Source organism: Staurois parvus, unplaced genomic scaffold (genome assembly GCF_062004578.1).
Source record: "Staurois parvus isolate SC_StPar_1 unplaced genomic scaffold, SC_StPar_1.0 ptg000165l, whole genome shotgun sequence".
In the NCBI taxonomy this organism is placed as follows: domain Eukaryota; kingdom Metazoa; phylum Chordata; class Amphibia; order Anura; family Ranidae; genus Staurois; species Staurois parvus.
In genome coordinates this window covers 19,744,534-19,767,832 of record NW_028317961.1, presented here as the reverse complement: position 1 = coordinate 19,767,832, position 23,299 = coordinate 19,744,534, and the positions used below count along the sequence as shown (strand labels likewise).

General features: G+C 43.0%; 1 protein-coding gene across 2 annotated transcripts in view; it reads left to right on the top strand.

The window, feature by feature from the left end:
- Nucleotides 1-3,491: 3,491 nt before the first annotated feature.
- Nucleotides 3,492-23,299, top strand: part of EZR (ezrin) — a 111,443-nt gene continuing 91,635 nt past the window's right edge. Inside the window, exons 1-2 of one of the 2 annotated variants that reach the window (XM_089676286.1) lie at nt 3,492-3,637; nt 10,677-10,760. In XM_089676286.1, coding sequence (XP_089532412.1) covers nt 10,749-10,760 — 12 coding nt within the window. In that variant the 5' untranslated portion in view covers nt 3,492-3,637; nt 10,677-10,748. Of the gene's footprint in view, nt 3,638-3,814; nt 3,880-10,676; nt 10,761-23,299 lie in introns of those variants that run through there. The other variant, XM_089676287.1, reaches the window with a different exon arrangement.

Genomic DNA, 23,299 nt, shown 5'->3' with positions numbered 1-23,299 from the left:
CTCCCAAGGGCCCGGGGTCAGTAGGGGGCCCCATGAGATGCCCCTGGTACCTTTTTCATAGGCTTATTTGAGTTTGGGCAAGGACACAGGGGCCCCATGATCCCCTATTGCCCGGGGGCCTCATGAGTTGTCAGTCCGCCCCTGCGCACAGCTACTAAAATATCGCATGAGTTATATTATTAACATCTGGGGCGATCAAAGGGTTAACTGTGTGCTGATTTACTGTGTGCTGTGTGTGTTTTACCTGGTAAACATACTGCTCTGTATTTCTCTGCTGTGCAGGAGAGAGACCTGTGTTGTTTACACGCAGGTCTCTCCCCTGTCACTGTTCCTCAGCGATCGCTTGGTGCCGGCAGGGAATCTCTGGCTGGGACCCAGTGATCAACATTTGTATCCGCCAATGGTGCACGCCCCCTACCCAGAAATGCAAATATACACGTGATTTTGCGCAGCCCTGATGGCCTGTAGCAGTACTTCTACTATAGGGCAAAGGGGAAGAGGTTAAGTCATGCGGTATTTTTGTAGTGAAAACATGCGGTAATGTTTCAGCTTTCAGGGGGGTTCCCCGCTGATAGCTGAATGTAAAAAGAATTGCTGGCAATTACATTTTTTTTTTAAACGACGTGAGGGTCCGCCCCCCCATCCATACCAAGTCCTTTGGGTCTGGTATGGATTTTGAAGGGAACCCCCCATGCCAAATTTTTTCAAAAAAATGGCAGGTTGGTCCTCCCCAAAATCCATTACGGAACCCTTATCCAAGCATGCAGCCCGGCATGTCAGGAAAGGGAGGAGACAAGCGAGCACCCCCCTTCCTGAACCATACCAGGCCACTTGCCTTCAACATGGGGGGGTGCTTTGGGCTAGGGGGGCTTCCCCTTCCAAAGCAACTTGTCCCCATATTGATGGGGACAAGGGCCTCTTCCCCACATCTGTGGCCGGTGGCTGTGGTGGGGGGCTTATTGGAATCTGAAAGTCCCCTTCAATATGGGGGCCCCCAGATCCCACCCCCCCAACCCATGTGAATGAGAATGGGGTACATGGTACTGCTACTCATTCACAAAAAAAAGTGAAAAAGTGTAGTATAAAAAAATGACAGAAGACAGTCTTTGACAAGTCCTTTATTAAAAATAAAAAAAATGTCCCCCGAAGTAGATTAATTGTCAATCACGATGCCCACCTCCACCACCAACCCAAAAAAAGAAAAAAAAATCGCTCCGCTCTCGACGCTCCCGCCCTCTGACAGCTGGCCTGACAGTTCTTAAATACTGTGATGACGTCACAAAGGGGGGTGTCAACATGTGACGCCATCATGCGCTGTGATTGGCAAAAGCATTGCAATTGTTTCGGCCATTCACAATGCACAGTTATGGCGCGGTGCATTGTGGGGCACAGCCCACCGAATGCCCTTACTGTTTGTGTGTTTGTCTAACACACGACCGGATAATGTCGAACTTATTTTTTAATTGAACATCAAGCCCATTCCTATTGCAGAGGAAGGAGGCAGAAAAGTGGAACTTCCCCTTAGGGGTGAATTTCTGCTTTAATGAGCCCTAAATGTCTATGGCCCTAAATATGAGTACCACAATGTCGTGCCCAGGGGTGGACTGACCATTCGAGAACTCGGGCACTGCCCGAGGGCCCAGGGTCAGTAGGGGGCCCCATGAAATGCCCCCAGTACCTTTTTTATAGGCTTTTTTGGGTGTGCTTTGAGTGTGGGCAAGGACACAGGGGCCTCATGATCCCCTATTGCCTGGGGGCCCCATGAGTTGTCAGTCCACCCCTGGTCGTGCCTCATCTAACCACTGCATATTAAAGCCAGCCACAGGCTTTTACAGACCTGGGCGCTGTAGCTATAACTCTCAGGCGCACAAAAACGCTGGGTTGGATGCACAAGGGCTATGCGCCTGGTGCGCCTGTGTATCTAAAGCCCAAACTTGATTTTTTTGTTTAACCTCTTCATGCCGGCTGCACACAAATGTGCAGCCTCCTGGCGTCTGGGCCTAGACGTCGAGCGGCTGCACATTTGTGTGCAATTCAGAAAAACATATGTGCTGAGAGCGCGCGCCCTGCGCGCTCCCAGCACACATGTCCGGTACTCACGGAAAGGTCCCGATCTCCTCTTTTGAGTGGGACCTTTTCCCATTATGTGACCGCCGTGACGGCGAATCACGGCAGTCACATGACTCTAAAACCTCGCCCCGCCTCCCAGCTTCTGAAACCCTAAAGGGCCAGGAGGCGCCTGCGCTAATGGGTTAGGTTTTGCGTCCCACTGTCTAAACACAAGTACCACCCCTGTCTTGTCCAGTCACAGCATATTTCATCCTGCCACAGACGTTTACAGAGCTGGATGCCGCACCTATGCCTCCCAGACATGCTAAAACACTAGGACTGGACGCACAGGGGCCATATGCCTGGTGCGCATGTGTATCTAAACCCCAAACTTGATTATTTGTTTAAGTTTTGCATCCAATTGCACCTGGTGTAAATGAGACCTAAATATCTACGGCTCTAAACATGAGTACCACTGCTGTCTTGTCCAGTCACAACATATTTCAGCCTGCCACAGGCCTTTACAGAGCTGGATGCTGCAGCTATGCCTCCCAGGCAGGGGCAGACTGACCATTTGGAAACTCGGGCACTGCCCAAGGGCCCGGGGTCAGTAGGGAGCCCAATGAAATGCCCCTGGTACCTTTTTCATAGGCTTTTTTGAGTCTGGGCAAGGACACAGGGGCCCCATGATCCCCTATTGCCCGGGGCCCCACGAGTTGTTAGTCCGCCCCCGCTCCTAGGCATGCACAAACGCTAGGACTGGACACACAGGGGCCATATGTCTGGTGCGCATGTGTATCTAAAGCCAAAACTTGATTTTTTGATAAGTTTTGCATCCAATTGCACCTGGTGTAAATGAGCCCTAAATATCTACAGCTCTAAACACGAGTACCACTGCTGTCTTGTCCAGTCACAGCATATTTCAGCCTGCCACAGGCCTTTACAGAGCTGAATGCTGCACCTATGCCTCCCAGACGCGATAAACGCTAGGACTGGGCGCACAGGGGCAATATGTCCTTTGTGCATGTGTATCTAAAGCCCAAACGTGATTTTGTATGACATTTTGCGTCGACTGCACCTGGTGTAAATAAGCCCTACATATCTATGGCTCTATACACGAGTACCACTCCTGTCTTGTCCAGTCACAGCATATTTCAGCCTGCCACAGGCCTTTGCAGAGCTGGATGCTGCGCCTATGCCTCCCAGACGCGATAAGCGCTAGGACTGGACGCACAGGGGCTATATGTCCGGCGTGCATGTGTATCTAAATCCCACACTTGATTTTTTATGAAGTTTTGCCTATAGTTTTATAAAATGGTAGCATAAAAAGGGCTGAAAATCAGTGATAAAGTGCTGTATTTGTGTGTAGTGACATGTGCTGGTGCTGTACACCTCAGAAGCTGTGGGAGTGGAGGGAGAGGCAGGTAATGGGTGACACAACAGGTCCCAGCTGAGGGAGTGGCAGGACTGAGGGAGGGACCAGCTGGACTAAGTTGGCAAGTCAGCCATATTGCAGCCAGAGGGGAGTAAAGGAGCACCGGGGGAGAGAGGAGCTGGGCACCTCGGGCACTGACTGCCATCTACAGCGGTGAGTACTGTGTGTGGTGACCGCATCCTCCATGCTGCCTGCTTGTCGCAGTAATCCTGAGGAGGAGGAGGAGGATGTCTACTAGTGACAACAGGTGTTAGCAGGATTAGTGCCCCTGGCAGGAGAGGGCACAGCAAGTCCCGGGAGCTCGTTGTTGGCTGAGATTGGAGGAGATGCAGAGCTGCCTGAGGGAGCTGGCTGCGTACGAGGAGCCCTGGGCACACAGCAGGGAGACAATGGAGGTTTGTGGATGGCAGGGTGATCTGGAGGGATGGGGTGTGCCTGTGTTCAGGTGTCTTGTGCAATGTAGGACTCAGAAATCCCAACACAAACAGCTCTTCACATGTACAGCAGTCAGGGCAGGACTGAGGGGGAGACTCCTTCACAGAGCAAACTCTGAAAGTGGCAGAACAAGTTAGAGAGCAGAGGAAGGAGCCAGGTAGAGGTGGGGCTGTGCAGAATTTCAGGGTCACCCTATGAAGGCTTTATTACAGAGAGCACCCTACAGCCTGCTGAGCTCTGGATACAAGAAGGCTCATTCACCTCACCTAGGAGAATTGACCACCCATAGACATAGGCGGCATTCACACACTTGTTAAAAAACCCCCCAAAAAACACATTTACCAGCATTATTTTATTCGCGGATCTGAATGCAGCTGACATTCGCATAAACATGCACTGCGTTCAGATCCGTAAAACGAAATCCAAAAATCTGTATCTGAGGTCATACTTTGACACGTATGACAGATGCAGGTATTGCAGGGGGGGGGGGGGGGGGGGGGACAGGACAGGTTTATGCAAGTATTTACTAATCGTGATGCAGGAAGTTTTGTGCTAGAAAAAAAAAAGTGTAATGCGATCTGTAACATTTTTACACCCATGTGAATATATCCATGTTTTATTTCAGGTACTTATGTAGTGCCGTCAATTTACACAGCACTTTACTTATATATTGTACATTCACATCAGTCCCTAACCCTCAAGGGGCGTGCAGTCTAAGGTCCCTAAGTCACATTCATACATACACACACTAGGGACATTTACACAGGAGCCAATTAACCTACCAGCATGTCTTTGGAGTGTGGGAGGAAGCCGGAGTATCCAGAGGAAACCCACGCAGGCACAGGGAGAACATGTAAACTCCAGGCAGGTGGTGCCAGGGTTGGGATTCAGACCAATGAATCAAGTACTGCCAGGCAGACGTGTTAACAATTTATCCAGTGTACTGCCCATCCATGTGAATGTAGCCATATACAGATATGTGAATGTAGCCCTATACAGACATGTGAATGTAGCCGTATACAGCCATGTGAATGTAGCCATATACAGACATGTGAATGTAGCCATATACAGACATGTGAATGTAGCCATATACAGCCATGTGAATGTAGCCGTATACAGCCATGTGAATGTGGTCTTATACAGCCATGTGAATGTAGTCTTATACAGACATGTGAATGTAGTCTTATACAGACATGTGAATGTAGCCGTATACAGCCATGTGAATGTAGTCTTATACAGACATGTGAATGTAGTCTTATACAGACATGTGAATGTAGCCGTATACAGCCATGTGAATGTAGCCGTATACAGCCATGTGAATGTAGCCGTATACAGCCATGTGAATGTAGTCTTATACAGACATGTGAATGTAGTCTTATACAGACATGTGAATGTAGTCTTATACAGCCATGTGAATGTGGTCTTATACAGCCATGTGAATGTGGTCTTATACAGACATGTGAATGTAGTCGTATACAGACATGTGAATGTAGTCGTATACAGACATGTGAATGTAGTCGTATACAGACATGTGAATGTAGTCGTATACAGACATGTGAATGTAGTCGTATACAGACATGTGAATGCAGCCGTAGACGTCCATGTGAATGCAGCCGTTGACGTCCATGTGAATGCAGCCGTTGACGTCCATGTGAATGCAGCCGTTGACGTCCATGTGAATGGCCACTATTCAGTGCTCCTGCTGCTCGACCTCTCCGTGGCTTTCGACACGGTTGACCACCCCCTCCTCCTAAAAAAACTACACTCTCTTGGCCTCAGAGACTCTGCCCTCTCATGGCTCTATTCCTATCTATCACAGCGCTCCTTCAGTGTTACCTATAATACTACCACCTCCCCCTCACTCCCCCTCTCTATTGGGGTCCCTCCAGGTTCTGTCCTCGGGCCCCTTTTCTTCTCCATCTACACCTCCTCCCTTGGCCAACTGATACACTCTTACGGCTTCAACTACCATCTCTATGCCGACGACGCGCAAATCTATCTCTCTGCCCCTCGCCTCTCCCCTTCAGTCTCCGCCCGTATCACAAGCCTACTGAGCGACATATCGGACTGGATGTCACTCCACTTCCTCAAACTAAATCTTTCCAAAACCGAGCTCCTAGTTTTCCCCCCAGCACGCCCCCCCCCCCCGACTTCTCCATCACGACCAACAACGCCACCATCAGACCCACCCCGCAAGCCAGAGTACTAGGTGTCATCCTAGACTCCAATCTGTCTTTCCAGCCCCAGGTCCAATCACTGACAAACTCATATAGACTTCACCTCCGCAACATCTCCAAAATACGTCCGTTCCTAAGCCCGGAAACTACTAAGCAACTCATTCACTCCCTTATTATATCACGACTTGACTACTGTAACTCCCTCCTCACCGGCCTACATCACCGCAGGCTATCCCCGCTTCAGTCTATCCTGAATACTGCAGCCAGACTCATCCTCCTTACTAACCGCTCCGTATTCGCCACTCCTCTCTGCCAATCCCTCCACTGGCTTCCGATTGCCTAATGGATAAAATTCAAAATGCTAACATTGACATACAAAGCTGTTCATAACACTGCCCCAAACTACATCACCGATCTGATATCCAAATACCACCCAAAACGCACTCTCCGCTCCTCACAAGACCTCCTTCTCTCTAGTTCCCTGGTCTCCTCCTCCCATGCCCGCCTACAGGACTTCTCCAGGGTTTTTCCCATCCTCTGGAACTCCCTACCCCATCCATCAGACTATCACCTACTCTCCTCACCTTTAGGCGCACCCTGAAAACCCATCTCTTCAGGGAAGCCTACCCCGCCCTCCGCTAATTGCCAATCTCCTCCACTCTTCCAACCACTCCATCCCCCACAGCCACTTCCTCTTGTACCACTATCCCCTCCCTCCTAGATTGTAAGCTTCAAGGAGCAGGGCTCTCGAACCCCTCGTGTATTGAATTAAATTGTTACTGTACTGTCTCATGTACTGTCTCCCATTATAATGTACAGTGCTAAGCAAACTGTTGGCGCTATATAAATCCTGTATAATAATAATGTGAATGTAGCCGTAAACATCCATGTAAATGTAGCCATAGACATGCATGTGAATGTAGTCTTATACAGCCATGTGAATGTAGCCGTAGACATCTGTGTGAATGTATTCGTAGACATCCGTGTGAATGTAGCCGTAGACATCCGTGTGAATGTAGCCGTAGACATCCGTGTGAATGTAGCCGTAGACATCCGTGTGAATGTAGCCGTAGACATCCGTGTGAATGTAGCCGTAGACATCCGTGTGAATATAGTCTTATACAGCCGTGTGAATGCAGCCATAGACATCCATGTGAATGTAGTTGTAGACAGTGCCTCTCATTTGTAGGGACTCCCAGTTTGTATGTTGTAGATGTTTTTCCTTTGTATTGTCCCCAGCTTCTGTTACCAGCCAAGGCTACCGTTTTATTTATGGGATATGATTATCAGTTGTTGATTAGCTGTACAGTATTTGTAGTATTTTATCAGTATTGTGTTAAGCAGCTTATACATGATTAATTTTTTTTCCATTCAACCAACGGGTTGGGAAAAAAAAAAAGATTCTCCCATCCATGACTTCATGATGGACGGGGGAATCCTCCCCGCTGGGTCATTGTATTCTGACAGCAGAGAGACTCCCTTTCCGCCAGAATACACTGATCATCACTGCATGCCATAGCCAGGGGCGCTGATCAAGCGGCATAAATCTGACATCCTGGCTCTACCAAAGTCAATTGGTAGACCAGGCTGCCTATACATGGACCAAAATTTGGTTAGTCCCTTCTGAACCAGTCTAATTTTAATCAGTGTATGGTTGCCTTTAGCCATCGATTTATGTAGAACTATTTATGTCTAGGGTACCATAAAAACAGCTCTAAGCTGGCCATACATGGATCAATGGTCAGCCAGCTCAGCAGGGACTGGAAAAATTCAATCCATGTATGGGCACTGTGATTGAACAGAAGACTATTTACTGGTCGACTTCTTTTCTACTACTTTGTTGAAAAATTTCTGCTTGATCAGTGCTGCATGCTATAGACTGTAGAACTGATCTGCGTATTCTGATGACGTCTCCCCGCTGTCAGAAAACAAATACAGCAGGAAGGATTACCTCATCCACCTTGAGTGTGTGGTTGAGGGAATCAAGTCAGTTTTATCATTCAGTGACTGGTTAAATGGAAAAAAATGGACTCATCCATAGTCTGCCTTACTTACCTGATCTCCAATTTCCCAGCAGCTGTAGCCCATCTCTTGCCCCCTATGCTCCAGCTTGTGGGCTGTCCCTTGTCCTTCTCATATGCAATGCAGGACTATGTATTTTGTATGACATTGTATTTGATGACATCTGAGGGCATGTGACCACTGGAACGTAGGGGAGAAAAGGCTGTGGGCTCCAGTCTTAGGGCTCCTTCACACAGAGTGAGGTCTACTTTGATCAGCATGGGACCCGTGAGCTGATTCCTTGCTGAATCGGAGCAGAATGAGAAGAATGTCAGTTTTTTTGATGCTTGTGCCGGTGGAAATGTGCTAGCTCTATGGGCAGTCGGATGTAAACGACTTCCGATCTGTCACATCCAGACCCGAAAAAACAGAAAAGGACACAGCCCTTTTTCTGTTTTTTTTTCTCCAGACCTGGCTGAACTCAGAGGTAGGCAGGTGTAAATGGGCAAAAGTCAGTTTACATCTGCCTGTCCTTGAAGCTTCCAATCAGGTCCGCCTGAAACACTGACAAGCAAACTTGATCAGGAAGCCTGTGTGAAAGGGCCCTTATAGACTGAAGGGAGCCTGAAGGAGGTCAGGTAAGTAAAAGTGCTTTTTTTTTTTGGTACCCTGGACATAAATGGGCATTTAATCCATTTTGCAGTGTGAAGGCTGCCCTGTTGCTTAACTGGATTTTTGTCTTCCCTGAAATTCAGATTTAAAGTTACATTAAAAGCTTAATATCTTATTTTTTTTAATAACAAACATGTTATAGTTACCAGCTTTGTGTATACGTTTTGCACAGAGCAGCCGCAATCTTCTTCTTGGTTCCCCCATCAGTGCTCCTGGCTGGAAGCTGCTTGCTCCGGGGGCACTCACAGAGAGTTGCTCGGCCCTGCCTCCTGTTTCCTCCTTACTGGCTGTGATTGACAGCAGCGGGAGCCAACGGCTCCCACTACTTTGTCTCAGCCAATGAGGAGGGAGAGACCTGGGAGGGCCGCTGCTCTCAGGTAGAACCAGCTCATGTGTGTAAAAGGGGGGGCTGAGGGGGGAAACTGCATTCACAATGTTTATTACCTTCGCGCATTGAATGCACAAAGGTAAAAAATTCTTCTGCCTTTACAACCACCTGAAGTAATACCCTTTATTGGCTTACTTAAAACAGACGTTTACTCACACAAATCCCCCACATCCTCACAGCAAGCTTATTTTTTTTTTTTTTACACTTCACCCCACCTCCTGCCTCTATTTCTGCCTAGATGAGAATGCCATTTCCTCCATCCTCCACTACTGAAGCCTCCTGGGATATGCACATCACCTGTCTTAGGAGGCATCAGCTTCAACACAGCGGTTGGAGTGCGGCAGACTTGGCAGCTCATCATCAGGGGGCCAGCTGTCTGAACAAGTAAGATTCAGCTGGCTCCTGATGATGTCGGAAAGGAAAGACGTTGGTGCAGTAACATGTCAGCTGATCACACTGGGACAACGTTGGATTTGCTGGGCGTTTGAGTATTTTTTTTGAAGATAGCTCAGCAGATAAGGGAAGATAACAGCAAAAAAAAAAATATATATATATGTGTATAGAACAAATCTCTTTCTTTTATTAAAGATGGAAGCTTTTTGAATGCCTTAATCATGCTATACACGGAATGATGAGCCAGCTATATGGGTGGCTCTGTAGGCACCTATCCTCCTGACATCCTTCAATCTGCAAATTGAAGGAACCAGGCAGAAAATTGTTGGCCAAGCAATGGCTGCATCGATCAGGCGCAGCACCTGTTGAGGTATTCTGACAGCTGCTGGGGCTCACCATCAGAATACAATAGCCAGCAGGAATCCAAGGCATCTTTAAAGTTTGCATCTAAGTTAGCCATTAAAGGGTATTACTGAAACTCCAAACTTTCTGCACAATATTGTATTCGCAATTAAAATACCTATGATTTATAGTAAAGTAAATGCTTTACATTTTTTCTTAATATGTCATACTCAGATATTTTGTAAGCTGGTTCTCCTACCTGTCATCCTACATGATGGTGTAGATTCCCCACATCAGAAGGAAGTTCTTTTAAACTGGTGATGCCTATAGGTGTTGTGCCTGTCATAGCAATGTAACATATGCTACTTGTTACAGTGAGTAAACATTGTTTATGTTTTTGGTGAGCAAGAAGTCACATGCTGATACTGTACCTAATATACATTTTAAAGCAGAGACAGAAAAAGTTAGTAACTACAATAATATATAAAGATAGACATTAAAGAGTTTATTGTGTGACTTCTGTTCTGTACAGTGTGCAGGTCTAGAGGGTTTACATGCAGCAATATACCGAATATGTTTAGATTGAAGGGTGTGGTTTAAATGACCTTTTTAAGGTTGTAATTGGACTTTCCTCCACAGGGTGAGGCTTTTTTTTTTTTCATTGCTACTTGAAACTGCTTGCTTGAGTTATGATTCACACATCTTACTTGAGAACATAGGACATTTTCCAAGCAGCTCAGTACCTGTGCTATACTATATATTCATGAATACTTTTCTATTTTAGGATCTGCTTTAGTACTGAACCTGGAAATTACATCATTTATTCTTTGGTGGGCAACTTCAGAAAGAACCAAACATGCCAAAACCGGTAAGAATTCTTTTGTTATCCTAGTAGTATTCAAACATAATCTAACCGAATCTATGAATATATTGTTATATACAGTAGGTATTATCTGCAATCACCTGTTGGGATAGGCACAAAAATTACTTCAATCCTGAGAACAGAGGTGTTCAGTTACAATTGTTTGCTCAGATATTCAGACCAATCAGGTATTAGATTTAAATATTATGTTGTAATATAGGTTAAAGATGTTTGATTGCCTTCTCTGTTTTTTCTGCTGTAGATATCCCTCGATGGGGATTATTTATTATCATTATTATGACATGTACTTATATAGCACTGTCAATTTACACAGTGCTATACATATATATTGTACATTCACCTCAGTCCCAAACCCTCAAGGGGCGTACAATCTAATGTATTATGGTGGGAATCAGTGATTTGATGACTTGCATTGCCTAAATTTGGGCCATGTTTTAGGATAGTGACGTGTTATTTCTATCAGTGAATAAAGTCTGCATACATTGGACAGTCTAATAAAGTGCCCATTGTTGCTGTTACAATAAGACTTTTCCTATATTATTCTTCTCTGTCCTGCATAGATTTTAACATCGTGATGTTAAACAAGCTGAAGTCATCACTTTGCTGAGAAATTTGTGTTTGATATTACCCTCCAATACTATTTACTGGCCTATCTAAGGCTTCATTACTTTCTGAGTCACTGACACAGAACAGGAATGCAGGTCAGGTAGTCAGGGTGATGTCATGACTCCTGATCTACAGGTCGATGTCCCAATAAGTATTGTAGTGTATGCATAGCCAGAAGGTTTTTTGTTTTTTTTAGTTGGGGAAGGTAGTGAATTAAAGGGATGGGTTAAACCCCAGCCAATTTATATTTTTGGGGGGGAATTTCCCCTCCACTTCCTGTGAGGAACACCCCTTTAATGCTAGCCATTCATTAAGGGCCCTTTCACACCAAACGCAGTGGAATGCAGTTGGTTGCATTTTGGTTGCACTAGACAGTCCAAAATCCAGGCTATCCTTTTGGGTATAGTTCACACCATTGCAATGCAGTGCAGGAAAGTACAGCATGTTGGATTCAAAAATGCATGCAAACGCATTGCAAATGCACTGCAATGCATCACAATGCACAGAGAAGCCCAAAGAAAGAAACCTGAATAAAGTGACCTTGCAGGACAAATGCAGGTAGAAAAATGCCTGTCAGCTGAATGTAAACGTGCGTAAACTGCATGTAAAATGCGCGTCAAATGCATACATAGGTAAAAGGAAACAATACACAGTTACTTGCAGTTTCTCGTGTGAATTGGCTTTTAAGCTGAAATCCAAGCTGTGGCTGGCCCGTCAGAACTACCAGGCTTGAGAAAAGTTGTTTTAAACTTTGACTGAGCCAGGTGAAAAATGATCTGCCAAATTATGACTGTATCCTTTACACTTTAAAGCTAATGGCTCAGCTTGACAGCCAGTCAGCTGGCATTTTTTCAGAAGTAGAGCCTAGTAAAGGCAGCCTCTGCATTGTCTCAGTACAGTTTTCCTAGCAAAATGCAGTCTGGTTTTGTGTACCTTCACCTGTACCAAACATTAAAGATTGTGGTCTTAGCTGATAGTGATCAAGTTAATAAAAGCTGATTTCTGAGTGACAGATATGGATTACCCCACTCCACTGTTCTTTGTGGTGTGTTACTGAATAACCCAGTTAGACTGCGGAAACAATCCTCTTTAGAATAGTAAATGCTCTGGGTTAATTTTTACGTGACCTCACAAACCTGGAGCAGTAAGCAGAAAAGCTGGGAGACTCTTATGCAGCCACTATTTATTACCAACAATAGGTGAACAAGATGATCAAAGATGAATGTCTCAGGAGTGCCATAGTTCATTCATAAGATGCCCACAAACCCAAAAACTCCAGACTGTCACTTGCTTTTCCTTGTGCCCATGTTATGTTCCTAGGTTCAGATTGTGATTTGTGTAGGAATTCTGCAGTAACGTGATATTTGTGCTCTGCAGTCAGGTGTGCAATGATTTACAGAGGGAAGTGACTTTCCTGTCACATTGGAGTAGAACTTGTGTGGCACATTTTTGTTGCTTCCTGATATCTTAGAATATTATATTCCACATACATAGGTGGCTGCTATACATTCCATGTAGGCAGAAATCTGAGCAAATGCATGGATATATTAGGGCTCATGCACAGAGGGATTCTATATGCATATTATATGCTTAGTGTAATTTCCCAGCCCTTTTCTGTGCCCGGGGATCTACACATTCAACTGACGTGGGTGTGCTATTGTAAACGTAGATGCTTCTTTGCATCAGCATTGATCTGTGTGTGCATGTCAAATGTAACGATAGTTCTGTTTTCTGAAAATACATCAGATGCACAGTTAAATGCCAATGCACAAAAGTGCAGGGAATTTATACTATGCATAAATTATGTCCATAAAAGCTCCATGTGCATGAACCCTTAAAGTAATAATAAACCAATTCTACCAGTTGGCCTCAGTACTTACCTGTATGCTGCTTCTTCCTCTCCAAATGACAGTCTTTCCTCTTAGTTAAGCCAGTCAAAAGACTGCCACCCCAGGTTTCCAGCCTTACATGGTCGAATATAGCCACCCCTTCGCGAGTCCAAGCTGACACTATTACACTATATGCACAGGCAGTCAGACACTAGTAGTGGGCATGCGTGTGCGGTGGCCAGGGTGGAGCTTGAAATTATGGGACATGTAGTCCCAAAAAGAGGGATTTGGGTGATTTTATATGACGTGATTGTTCGCTTCCCAACTGGAAGTTTGGAGAAGTGGCACTCGAATGTAGAGACTGTGGAGTTAAATAACAAATTGCGTGCTGCCTTGTTTTTCTGTGACATAATCGAGAGGCTGCTGGCTGTTCTAAGTTCAACTGGCGCGCCTCCCACTGACACCTTGCAAAGCCCCCCCCAATTTGTACTGAATAGAAGGCTTTGCCTCCTGGTATATGGGAAGTGCATATCTCAGGAGGAAAAGAGAGGACAGTGCATGTCATTTTAATAGGCAACTCCAGTATATACTCGGCAATCTTGTGTTTATTGGCGGGTAACAGATGACAGCCACATGTCAACACGTTTCAGCCAAACTGCTCTTATTCATGACCTAGGTGAATGACGTGCAAGGTGGGGGCACAAAAGTTTATTAAAAAAAAAAAAAAACCTTTAGAAAAAAAAGAGTGCTGTCCATGCACAAGACAAGAGAGTCGAGAGGAGGGTTCATGTTTCAGAGGGTGAAGATCTGCTTTAAGTGAGCATTTATTGTCCTCCATTCAACTGGTCAGTACAAATGTATTTATAATAAAAATAACTGTAAGGCTTTAGTACTAGTACTACAGTACTTCAAAAATGCTTTGTAATGTAATAATAAAACAAAATATTGTAACTTCAAATATGCAAAAATTGTGATGAATAACACGCTTTAGATAAAAGTATACAAAAGGAGTATTAAATGTTACCTTAAAAAGTGAATTTTTACTTGGCTTGTTGAATAGTGTGCAGGCTTTGACTTCATATGGGATTTGAAAATAAACAGAATTTGCGTTACACATGATTAGGTCATAGAAGTGGACACAGGTTCACGTTCTTCATTAGGCGAAGTACACATTTTCTACTTTTTTAGTAGATCAGTGTATAGTTTTAAAAAGTCTATTTTGCATGATGTCATTGACAGAGCGTGAGACCACGCTCTTGGCTGTGGTGACAATCGGTGTTGCCTAAGGCCATTATGAACAATTGCATTCTAAGTTTACTTTAGTGTGTTTCTAGAACTCCTCCCTTTGTGAGTTTAGTAGAGGAAAGTGAGTATTTGGATATGCAAATAGAGCACAAAGAAAATAATTTACTGCAGTCAACATTAGTCTGTTGACTAATTGTGCATTCTGAGATGTGCAAAACAGGAAAATGGCGAGTTGAGCAGATGAGCTCTGAGAATTCTGCCCACACTTGATTGCATTAGATAATTAATTTGGGCCATAGTATAGTGGCAGGCCACTATTTCAACATCCTGAAAATTATATTTTGTCTGTCACATTATTAAAACGCCTTTAAGGTTCAGTCCACCAATAAGTATGTTGATAGACAGAATCAGTACCTGGCTTCTTGCAGGACTTCAATACTCCAACACCTAGATCAATTCTGACTGTTCTCCTGGAGATCTGGGTGCTCTCAATTATCTTTCCATGTTTTCTGACATCTCCTATTGCATTCCCCATAATAATAGTAATAAAAAAAAATAGCAAATAGGGACACGTCATAATGGTCATAGCAGGCATGCACATCCAGGAACTCAACAGAAATATCAGTTTAGGGTTGACTGACACTTTAATTATGTGTTAGTCTAGCAAAGGTCAATGCAGCAATATATATGCTTATGTCAACTATAAGAAATTCAGGTTGTAATAGAATGCTGTAGACATTTTATTAGGGTGTTTACATATGTACATGCTTTTGAGGACATCATTCACATACAATCAATGCTGAGGTATAACTCATTTTCCCAACAATAGGTTTAAACAGTGGCCTGAATGTTATCAGGGTTTGAAAGCTCACACAATGCACCTGTCATCAAAAAAAGAGTTACGATTGCATGCTGACCAATGGGGAATTTGTTGTTTGTTCAAATAACTAAAGGCTTTTAGACAATGACACAATCCTGTAATTACATTCTAGTCACAAGACTAGAAAAAAGTCATGTCCTAGTGCTGGTTCTAAATCTAGTAACAACATATAAATGATATGCTAAATGTCAGTAAGGCTCTGCTAATGTGCTTGGAGAATGCATTTAGCCCCTCTAGCCATATGTTTCTTCTGGGCTGATTGAAGAGTGGTAGGATACACAACATTACCCTTCATTCTTAGTATTTATGTCATAGCAGTGAAGCTTTTATGGAAAATTTTTACTGATACTGACAATATCTCTAAAACAGGATTTTTATTGTATAATTGAATTTATTAACAATGAACAAAATAGAAATCAGCATAGCTTAAAGTGCAACTGGACTTCTTGTCAGAATCCTTTTCGTCAGCCTGTGTGTGCACACCAGGATTCTCGTTTAGTCCAGTGGAGAGTTCAAACTCCATCTCCTCATCTCTCCAAAGGACCGAATGGAGATCTTGGCGGATCAGAGACTGCAAGGGAGATGAAGGCCTAAAAAGTTAGTATAACTGTGCTGAAAAATAAAGTTACACTTTAACTCATAAAGTAAACTTGTACTTAAATGGTTAATTCACCATTATTGGCCATTAAAAAAAAAACAAACCCATGCATTCAAGCATCCCCAGCACATTACATAACACTCCACCTATGCTCAGGTAGTTTCTCCTATCCCCCTCAATACATGTAGGCCATGCACACCCAGTCTTAAAACACTCCTTAGCAGCTGTCTCCTGCTCTCTGACAGGATGGGCCAGACATTAGCAGTGCATCTAGCAGCTACTCTTGATCATTCATACAGTGTGTCTCTCTGTGCAGCAACAGTAGCTGAACTGAGCCACTGAAAACAGCTGAGTGAATGCATTGGGCAAGCATAGTGTTTCAATTAGCCAGAGCAGCCGCTGGATGAGGGCGCATTGCTAACGGTCTGTCCTGAAGCAGGGGGGTTTCTGTTAGGCAGCACACAATCTACATTTACAGAGGGGGACAGAATGAACTATTTGAAAAACTGAGGAGGGGTATGTATTGTGCTGGGGATCCTGAAATGCATGAGGATTTTTTTTAAATGGCCATTAAAGGTAACTAACTCTTTAACGTGTATCCATACCCAAAACTCTTTTTTTGTTTTTGATGGAGTAAGGAAAGGTAAGAACTTGTGTCAGGTTTTACTGTCTTCTGTTCTCTCAAGGAACCTCAAATGGCAGTAAAACCTGACAATACCTCTAATTCTTCCCCACTATATCTAAAACTAAGATACACTTTAAATTAAGCTAGTACATTACACCCATAGAACCTAAGTTATTTCCAGGAAATAAATTCAGGTACCAAAATTTGCCTATATATTCAGCTGATTCATAGAACACCCTGGAGACCCTGTCATTGGCTACTCCATTAGCAAAATCCACATACTGCTGGAGGCTGAAGTTCTGGCATGCTTCGCCCCAAGCAGCCCACAGTGCCATGTGCTAAGCCATGCTTGTTCTAATGAAGTCATGGTTTCCATAGTAAGCTCATTGGCTTTGAGGAGCAAATGGTACTCTAGAAGGTCAATGAAGGTGCACAAAGATATCTTCTGGGCTTGTTATGATTGAGTACTTTGTGAAGACTTGTCAAGGCACCCTCTGGGGACCTGTTGTTGTTAGCTGTTTTTTTAATCAATAATTAGCAATTATTTACCAGTGTTTGGAAGAGGTTGTATGTAAGCCTTTTTTCATTTGTGAAGCTGTATCTCATTGTTGAAGATTTTGGCCCTGCAGTAACGTATAGGTGGATATGAGCAGGACTGCCATGTGGCATCAGGCATTTCTTGAAGAAGGCATCCAATGTCGATTACTTTTAATTCCTGAGCATAGATTTGTCTAGCTTAGTTTGAGTACATTGCAAAATGTACTCACATATACCTTATAAATATATACAATTAGTCCTCTGCATACGAACTTTCAAGTTGCACCTTTCAAAGATGCACACCTGCGTTTGCATGTGCAATTGTGAGAGTTCACATTTCTGGCATATATTCTCATGCGTGCATCCTCTACAAGTGGTGGTGCTTCTGTGTACTTTATGCAGTACTGTATTTTTACTTCAACCTTTTTTTTCCATGTGTTATTTGTGTGGAATGTGTTTTAAACCTGTTTATAGTCATTTATTAGGTCGATTGTGTTAGTTGGGTAGCTAGGCTAACTTTGTTGGACTTACCAATTGGACTTGCGAACGTTCTCTCGGAACAGAACTCTCTTGTATGTAGGGGCCTTACTGTATATAATCAATCAGCACAGTACCATTCACAGTGTATGAACTCCAAAAAAATCAAATCTCAATTGCTGCTAAACATCAACATTGCTTTTCACCACACTATACATAATACTGACACAGAAAAGATAGGGAGGCACATATGCAAACTGTTGTAATTCCTACACTGTTCACCTGATTTGGATGTAAATACCCTCAAATTAAAGCTGACAGTCTGCAGTTAAAGCACATCTTGTTAGTTTCATTTCAAATCCATTGTGGTGGTGTATAGAGACAAAAATGTTAGAATTGTGTTGATGTCCCAATATTTATGGACCTGACTGTATATAGCACCAACAATTTACAAAATAAAAGCAGTACAGTTACAATACATCTCACGTCAAGAGGGTTAGGGGGCCTTGCTTGTGAGCACTTAAAATCTAAACCTGACCATAAATAGACAGAATTTTTGCCAGTTCCCGATGAACCAGTTGAAATTTGAGACCTGGTTGGGCCTCTCAGATTCATCCTGCTCAACACCATTGGATCTGTAAATGGAAGAAGCTGGGTGGGAACTTATCAGAGCAGTGGCTACATCCAATCAGATGCAGCTGCTGTGTGTTTTTTGACGTGCCGTCACGTCATTTATCATGAATGGGAAAATCAATAGGTTTCTCTCATTCTTCCAGTGGAGCTAAATGACAGAAATCTTACAGTGTAGGGCCAGGTCAAACAGGAGAGGTAAATTGTGAGGGGATAAATTGAAGGAAATAAACATTACGTTTTGGCTATAGGATTCCATGAAGAGTTTTCAGGGTTTGCCTAAAGACAGAAAGAGTAGGAGATAGCTGGAGAGATTGGGGTAGGGTGTTCCAGAGGATGGGAGAAGCTCTGGAGAAGTCCTGGAGGTAAGCATGAAAGGAGGTGATGAGGCAGTGAGAGAGCATGAGGACTTGGGATTGGTGGAGAGTATGGTTTTGGTGATATTTTGGGACAAGGTTAGTGTTATAGCTGGTGGTTATGTTATTTAAAGGATTTGTGTAGTTTTACTGGAGTTGTGGTTGGCTGTATATTGTTAGCGTTTGGAATTTTATCTTTGGGTGATCCAAACCAGTGGAGGTATTGACAGAGAGGGGTGGTGGACATTAAACATTTGGTAAGGTGGATCGATCTGGCAGCAGCATTCATGATAGGCTGAAGGGGGGATAGCCAGTGTAGAGTTAGGCCAATGAGAGGGAAGTTGCAATAGTAGAGGCAAGTGAGTGAGTTAGTATCTTGGTGGTGTCATTGATTGAGAAGGGGCATATTCTGGAAATGTTCTAAAAGTGAGTGGATGTGGGGTCCAAAGGAGAGAGAGAGGGAGTCCGGAATTACATCTAACCACAAATATTACATAGCAGAAATCTATATATTTTACTGTGCATTTGGAGAATTCCTTGAGAAATGCTGTAAATGTAATATTCAACCCCAATTCCAAAAAAGTTGGGATGATGTGAAAAATCTACATAAAAGCAGAATGCAATGATTTGCAAATCTCATAAACCCATATTTTATTCACAATATAACATAGAAAACATATCAGATGTTTAAAGTGAGAAAATGTGCCATTTTATTTAGGAACATATAAGGCAGCAACACATCTCATAAAACAGTTGGGACAAGGCAAAAGAAAACCTGGCAAAATAAGTGGTACTAACAAGAAAGAGCTGGAAGAACATTGTGCAACTACTTAGGTTAATTGGCAGCAGGTCAGAAACATGACTGGGTATAAAAAAAGCATCTTAGAGAGTCAGACTGTTTCATAAGTAAGGATGGGCAGAAGTTCACCAATCTCAAAAAAGCTGCGTCTAAAAATTGTTGAACGATTTCAAAATAATGTTCTTCAATGTAATATTGCAAAGACTTTAAATGTATCATTATATACAGTACATAATATCATCAAAAGATTTCAAGAATGTGGAGAAATCTGTGTGCGCAAGGAGCAAAGCCAAAATGCAATATTGGATTTTGGATATCGGTGATCTTTGGACCTTCAGACGGTTCTCTATTAAAAACAGGCATGATTCTGCGATGGACATCATTGCATGGGCTCAGGAATACTTTAACCACTTGCTGACCGCAGATAGCCAAATGATGGCTTCACTGCAGCTGGCCAGTTCTGGGAGGGCATCATATGACGTCCTCCCAGAACGCTCCCTCCCACGCACCCCTGGGGGTGCCCACCTGGCGATCTCCGTGATCACTGTGTCCTACAGAGGAAAGGGATCTTCTGGCTTGTTATCAGCACTCAGCCTGCATCTCGGATGGTATGGGAGCAGGGGCGGACTGACCATTTGGAAACTCTTCCACTGCCCGAGGGCCCGGGGTCAGTAGGGGGCCCCACGAGATGCCCCTGGTACCTATTTTTTATAGGCTTTTTTGAGTTTGGGCAAGGACACAGGGGCCCCATGGTCCCCTATTGCCCGGGGGCCCCATGAGTTGTCAGTCTGCCTCTGTATGGGAGTATGTTAGTGCACATGGAATGGGCAGTTTGCACATGTGGAAAGGCAACATCATTGCTGAAAGATATACAGTATCTAGGTTTTGGAGCGGCATATGCTCAGGCAAGAAAGGGACAATATGCCTCTCCCAAAACTCCAGCAAATACTGTAGTCTCCTCAGTTTCTGGACGTTTGTTAAAAGAAGAGTGGATGCTACATCATGGTAAACATGGCCCTGTGCCAACTTTTTAGAGACCTGCAGCCATCAATTTCAAATTTACCTTTTGTTTTTCTTAAAATGGCCCTTTTTCTCAGTTTAAACATTTGATATGTTTTCTATTTTCTATTGTAAATAAAATATGGGTTTATAAGATTTTCAAACCATTGCATTCTTTTTTTATGTAGATTTTACAGTTTTCCAACTTTTATGAAATTGGGGGTGTACAAAAGGCATTGTTCTTGAATATTGTACAGAATTCTGAACATAACCATCAAGGAATAAAAGCTGTCCCTGGTCACCTGCATTATGTTCTGTCAACAAAAACAAATTAGAAATGTAACAGAAGCTTAATTGCCTTCAAGAGGACACATCTGGTACTTGAAGTTGACAGATAATAGTCATGTTTGCTAGGGCATGAGGTAATTCAGAATCAAAGGATTTTTTATTGCTGTTTTTTCTTTTGTTAAATATTATATAAATACCTAATAATAAATAAAAATAAATACAATAATTGGGTGTTTGCTTTTCAGTCGTGTTCCCTTAGATAACAAACACTCTGCCTTTCATTTGGAGCATATTGTTTTCTATAAATAGAATGAATTTAGAAAGGATTTAAATCACCTTATTCAGGCCTTCCTTCAGCTTGCCTTTACTTGAAGATTAAAAATACAGCTTGATAAGATCTGCTCTGCACACCTACCAAGTAAATGATTGTGTAAATCATATTGCCACTTAACATTTGAGTCTGATTAGTTACAGGAGATCAATCATTTTGGCTTAAACAAAAATGTTGGCTTTTATACAGTACAATAAGAGACTGGGTTTGTGGCCCCTGAATTACATGAAAACTTTCTTATGCAGGCCATAGACGGGTCGAAAATCGGACGATTTTTCGGCCGAAAAAAAATCGGATGATTTTCGCACCATTAGTGGGTTAAATGGTCGGCTGTTTTTCAGGGTTTTGGCACATTTTTTTTCATCAGTAAAGTTGGGAAAAAATCGGCCGATTTTGCCGGCAATGCTGTGCAAATCGGCCGATCGTTTTACTGATAAAAAAATCTGCGCATGAGCCGTGACCTGCAAGAAGAAGAAAAAGAAAAAGAAGAAAGAGTTCCAGTCCGCTATTATATTTGACATGAAAAAGTATTGCGGTTGCAACAATGTATCTATTTGTATCCGAATAAAACTATCTGTATCCGAAATGGATACATTGTTGCAACCGCAATACTTTTTCATGTCAAATATACAGTAATAGCGGAGCAAGGGACAGAAGTAATTAAATGGCGGCCGTAGACGGGACAAAAATTGGCCGACCTTTTTTTTTTTTTTTTTTTTTTTTTTACTATTGGTGGTAATGTCGGCCTATTGAACGACCGTTTTTTTTTTTTTTTTTTTAAAACGGCCGGTTTTCGACTCGTCTATGGCCTGCATTAAAAGCACTCTGCTGAGCTTTGTATGATTTAGCAGTAGTGGCCAATATGTTTCTGTCTCTGTTGTGCTATTTGATTAGCCAGTAATATATTGGGTATAAATAATGTATTATTGAGTACTGATGTGCTCTAACTGCTTTGTATTTAATAATTGGGGCTGGTTATGGTGTTAATAAAAACATAACCTACATGAGACAAACCGTGTTTATGATTTTCTTTTATAACTACATATTTTACACTGCTGGCTAAAATCTGCATATTTTAATGCTGGGCATAGGTAAGTATGAGTACTGGTGGTTATAATTAATATTTGTTGATGGACAAGATCTTAGGATATAATTAGAACTTTTTGGGAGGAATTCAAGAATTAAGACAATTGTGGATTCTGATAATAAACTTCGGAATTGGGCCAGTATATGTTGGCATGGTGGCTTAATGAAGAGATCTGTGACTCTGCGACATTGGGCCAGGGGTTCCATCCCTTTGACAGCATTTAGATAACATTTTTATGTTTTCTCAGTGTTCACATCTTTTTCCCCAGAATTCTGTGGTTTTATTTGACATTTAAGAACTAGTCAACTATTTTTACATGCCGCTTCAGGTAACATCAGGCTCCACACTCCACATTCACATGCTGGCTCGGCTCGTCTCCACCAAATCTTTTGAAACAGCAACAGGAATGCTGCACAAAATGATGGAAAATAAATGTCTTCCTTTATTAAAATAACCAGTAGGAACCAGTTCTATGCTGGCATGTTTTCTGATAGGCACAGCGCTTTCTCAAATCTTTCTCTTTTGAGAAAGCGCTCTGCGTAGTGCAAAACCTGTCAGAATAGAATCTGTTCCTGCTCTCTATTTTAATAAAGGAACAGTATTATTTGCATTTTGCTGTATGGCATTCATATTGCTGGTACAGATCAGTAACTCACTAGGTTGTGAACTAAGGATCAAGAACATCAGATCCTGCACCTGTAAAACAAATCACCAATTTTAGCTGCCATATTTCTATCTTCTGGTGTTTTCTAATGATAGACAAGAAAGTTATCACCTTGGTGTAAGCCTGATCAATGTGTCTAAATGTTTTAAAAATCTTCATTCTGTGTGTGACTTGCAGCCATATCTGTGCATGGGCGAAGCTAAAAGCGTCATTTTGTTTACAAGCTCTGCTTCATGATTCCTGAATTGATTCCCCCATCCACACATTCATGGTGGATGTGGGAATTCCTCCCACAGGGCTATTCCCTGCCATCAGAATGCCAGCAGCAATGATAATTGCAGTGAACATTTTTCAACAGGCTGGTTGTATAGAAGTTGATCGAGAGATCGACTTCTATATGACCAGCCTGACCATAGATGGATCGAAATTCAGCTGGTCCCTGCTTTGTACACAAAAAAGGGTGTGTGTGTGTGTGTGTGTGTGTGTGTGTGTGTGTGTGTGTGTGTGTGTGTGTGTGTGTGTGTGTGTGTGTGTGTGTGTGTGTGTGTGTGTGTGTGTGTGTGTGTGTGTGTG